This window comes from Arachis ipaensis, chromosome B09, assembly GCF_000816755.2.
Source record: "Arachis ipaensis cultivar K30076 chromosome B09, Araip1.1, whole genome shotgun sequence".
NCBI classification, from domain to species: Eukaryota; Viridiplantae; Streptophyta; class Magnoliopsida; order Fabales; family Fabaceae; genus Arachis; species Arachis ipaensis.
The window spans coordinates 365,501-368,648 of record NC_029793.2 but is presented as its reverse complement, the minus strand read 5'-3'; the positions used below and the strand labels follow the sequence as shown (position 1 = coordinate 368,648).

At 37.1% G+C, this 3,148-nt stretch overlaps 2 protein-coding genes and 1 long non-coding RNA gene across 4 annotated transcripts in view; 2 read left to right on the top strand and 1 right to left on the bottom strand.

The window, feature by feature from the left end:
• LOC110267015 overlaps positions 1–3,148 on the top strand; it is a 12,722-nt gene that overhangs the window by 6,635 nt on the left and 2,939 nt on the right. The gene's annotated exons all lie outside the window — the stretch shown is intronic.
• Positions 440–1,293, bottom strand: LOC107616771. The gene is made up of 3 exons (XM_016318700.2): positions 1,158–1,293; positions 795–1,099; positions 440–692 (listed from the first exon to the last, which is right to left on the bottom strand). Exons 2-3 carry the CDS (start codon positions 1,020–1,022, stop codon positions 507–509), a joined length of 414 nt encoding a protein of 137 aa, XP_016174186.1. The 5' UTR covers positions 1,023–1,099; positions 1,158–1,293; the 3' UTR covers positions 440–506.
• LOC107617368 (signal recognition particle 54 kDa protein 2) overlaps positions 1,700–3,148 on the top strand; it is a 3,612-nt gene continuing 2,163 nt past the window's right edge. For both annotated transcript variants that reach the window (XM_021112130.1, XM_016319125.2), the window contains exons 1-3: positions 1,700–2,095; positions 2,375–2,474; positions 2,661–2,814. In XM_021112130.1, coding sequence (XP_020967789.1) covers positions 1,865–2,095; positions 2,375–2,474; positions 2,661–2,814 — 485 coding nt within the window. In that variant the 5' untranslated portion in view covers positions 1,700–1,864. The remainder of the gene's footprint in view (positions 2,096–2,374; positions 2,475–2,660; positions 2,815–3,148) is intronic.

Sequence of the window (3,148 nt, the reverse complement as noted above, 5' to 3'; positions counted from 1 at the left end):
CAAGAATCAAGAAAGAAAAAAAAAAAAAAAGAGAATGTAGGCATTGCCAATCTTTATAAATGTCATATCTTTTTGCCTAATTTTTAAGAAATTTTAAATTAATTGAATCTCAACCGTTAGATATTTTGTAAATGCAATCCTATGATTTTGATTTTAGAGTAAATACCTTATTCGACCCTGACAATTATCACGAAAAGATAACGAGATCCCCAAGAAAAAAAACACTCAACTCGGCCCTGATCTTTTTTTTTTGACTGATTAGTCCTGTACAAAAAAATGTGCCCACGATAGGTGGGATTATTTTAGACAAATCCCATTTTATGAAATAGATAATAGATTTCTAATCCTAAACAAGTTCAATTAATTGTAAAGTAACTTGTACCGTCTCAAGATTGTCATCTGTTAATGACAAGTAGTATCATTGAAAAGCAGCGACCTCCATTGCACAAGAGAAGCAATGCAATAATCCTACCATGATTTTACCATAAGAGGAATAATGAATGTGGTTACGACTTTAGGAGACTTTCCTTGATCAAAAGAACAACAGCAAGAAGCACAGGAGCTGTGATGATAAGGAGAGCCAACACTATATTGGGTGTGGTTATCTCAGGGAATAGAGCGCTGCCATACTTTATTACAGCCGCACCGGCAACTGAACCCGCCACCAGTTTCCCCACATACCATAAGTCCTCCTATTTTCACAAACACCTCTATTAGCTTTCATTGATTCACATTCGCACCCAACAATATCCGTTGAAAAGTACAAAGAAACATAGAGAGTAAGGATTCTTTACCTGAGAAGATGTTTCGGGGTTTTGATCTCCTGCTTGGGGGCCTTCAGCTCGAGGAGCAATAATAGAAGAAGTCCACCTCGTCCTTGAATTTAAAGTAAAACGAACTGGCATTGCGTTTCGCAGGAACAACGGCGTCTTTGGCTGGTTAAGCTTTTGCCGATTCTGGTAACACCCTGATCGACAGAACAACCTCCAACCACCAACTACCTCTGCAACTGAAACTACCATCTCTCTGTCTCTCAACTCGCTACCACAAATAAGATGCTGCAGCACAGTTCACATTTCACAACCACCACTTAAACAAAAGCCATAATTACGAAAATAGACACAAATCTTTATTTTCTTTATTTTTAAGGCCTTCACAGGCCTCAAAGATTCATTGGCCCATTTAAATTCAGCCCAACACAGGCCTACACAGTTCTTTTTTGGTTCCTATAAATCTATAATACCCCCGCTTCTTTTAACCGGCGGTGAACTGGAAGAAAAGAAAAACCAATCTGTTAGGCTTCGTTTGTTTGCAGAGACAGGATACTGAGATAGGGACACTAAAATATAAAATTATGTTTGACAGAATAGACATAAATAGAGATAATATGTTCAAAAATACTGAATTAGTGTATTTTGTGTCGATTCTGACGGAGACACTAATAAAAAATACAACTTATTTTTTATTTTTTTATTATTTTTGTTAATTTTTTTATAATTATATTTTTTATTGTTATATTTTTCATCTCAAATTTTTTGAATGAAAAAAATAAGAATAAATTAAATTTTCATAATTTGTTCTAATTTATCACCAAACAAAATACAAAAACATAAAATTTTGTGTCTCTGTCTATCAGTATCTTGTCCTGTTCTCAATATCTTGTCTTGTACTGTTCTTACAAACAAACGCTCCCCTAAAGCTTCATCCATTCTTTCACCCCTATTTTCCTCTTCCTCCCACCCTTGCTCCCCAAACCCTAAATCTCTAAACTCAATTTCTGAATCGATAGGTTGATCGATTAATTACGATTAATGGAACGATCCTCAGATTCTGCTTGAGCGTTTTTTAATCGGAAGACGCGAAGATGGTTCTCGCACAGCTCGGAGGGAGCATCTCGCGTGCTCTCCAGCAGATGAGCAATGCGACGGTGATCGACGAGAAGGTTCTGAACGAGTGCCTCAACGAGATCACGCGAGCTCTTCTCCAGGCCGATGTTCAATTCAAGCTGGTGCGCGACATGCAGACCAACATCAAGAAGATTGTCAACCTCGAAGATCTCGCCGCTGGTCACAACAAGCGCAAAATCATCCAACAAGTAACGTCATATTCCTTCATCACATTCATATTAATACTTATTTCATGTTAGTTATGATGATACTCCTTCGAATTTTGGAAAGAAGTGTGGTGTGATGCCATAGAAAGAGTTAGAATGTATGGAATTGCTAAGTTATTTCCTGTTGGATTTGTCACTTTCTTTTGTTTCGTGCACTGTGTCATAACATCGCTTTTATTCGTCAATTTCTGAATTCTTTAGCAGAGTGGGTTTGTGCTTTGTAGTTTTTGCTCTCTCATTACATTCTCTGCTATTGTTTAGGCTGTGTTTAACGAACTATGTAAAATGCTGGATGCTGGGAAGCCTTCTTTCACTCCAAAAAAGGGGAAGCCAAGTGTCGTCATGTTTGTTGGTTTACAAGGTATGCTGCTTATTAAATAAGCTGAAAGTTCTGACTATTTATGATGTGTTTTTATGTTCAACTTGGCACAAATGGTACTGGGAACCTGGGAGGTGAATTAGCCATCCTTACACATTTGGTTTACGCATATTCCTAACTCCTAAGCAATATGGCACTGATACCTGTACGATTCTTGAATGAATTCAGGATCTGGAAAAACCACAACTTGTACAAAGTATGCGTATTATCATCAGAAGAAGGGCTGGAAGCCAGCACTCGTATGTGCAGATACATTCAGAGCTGGTGCATTTGATCAATTGAAGCAAAATGCCACTAAAGCTAAGATCCCTTTCTATGGAAGGTACTTGTTGCAACTTGCGATTTGGACATTATCCCATGTAACAACACTAAGTCTGGAGCATGTCAAATAATTGGCAGATTATCATCTTAGAATTTAATGTACTCTATCATGTCCACTGTGTTGAATCATACTACTAAACTTCCGTGCATGGATTTTTAATGGTTTGAAAAGTCATACCATTTTTGCTTGTGTTTCTCCTTTTTTGTTGGTTCAAAGAAATTAAGGACATAGGCCTTTTGGTACATGTCATTTCATTAAGATAAACTTGAAGTATGTTGTGAAAAGCATTGTTCTGTTTTATGCCCGAGGGTATCTACTTAGTATTAAATTATTA

Excerpts from the sequence above, each read along its gene's own strand:
- LOC107616771 (XM_016318700.2), bottom strand. The coding sequence starts at position 1,022 with ATGGTAGTTTCAGTTGCAGAGGTAGTTGGTGGTTGGAGGTTGTTCTGT. Across the intron at positions 693-794 it reads ACCCCGAAACATCTTCTCAG|GAGGACTTATGGTATGTGGG; the intron begins GTAAAGAATCCT and ends TTGTGAAAATAG.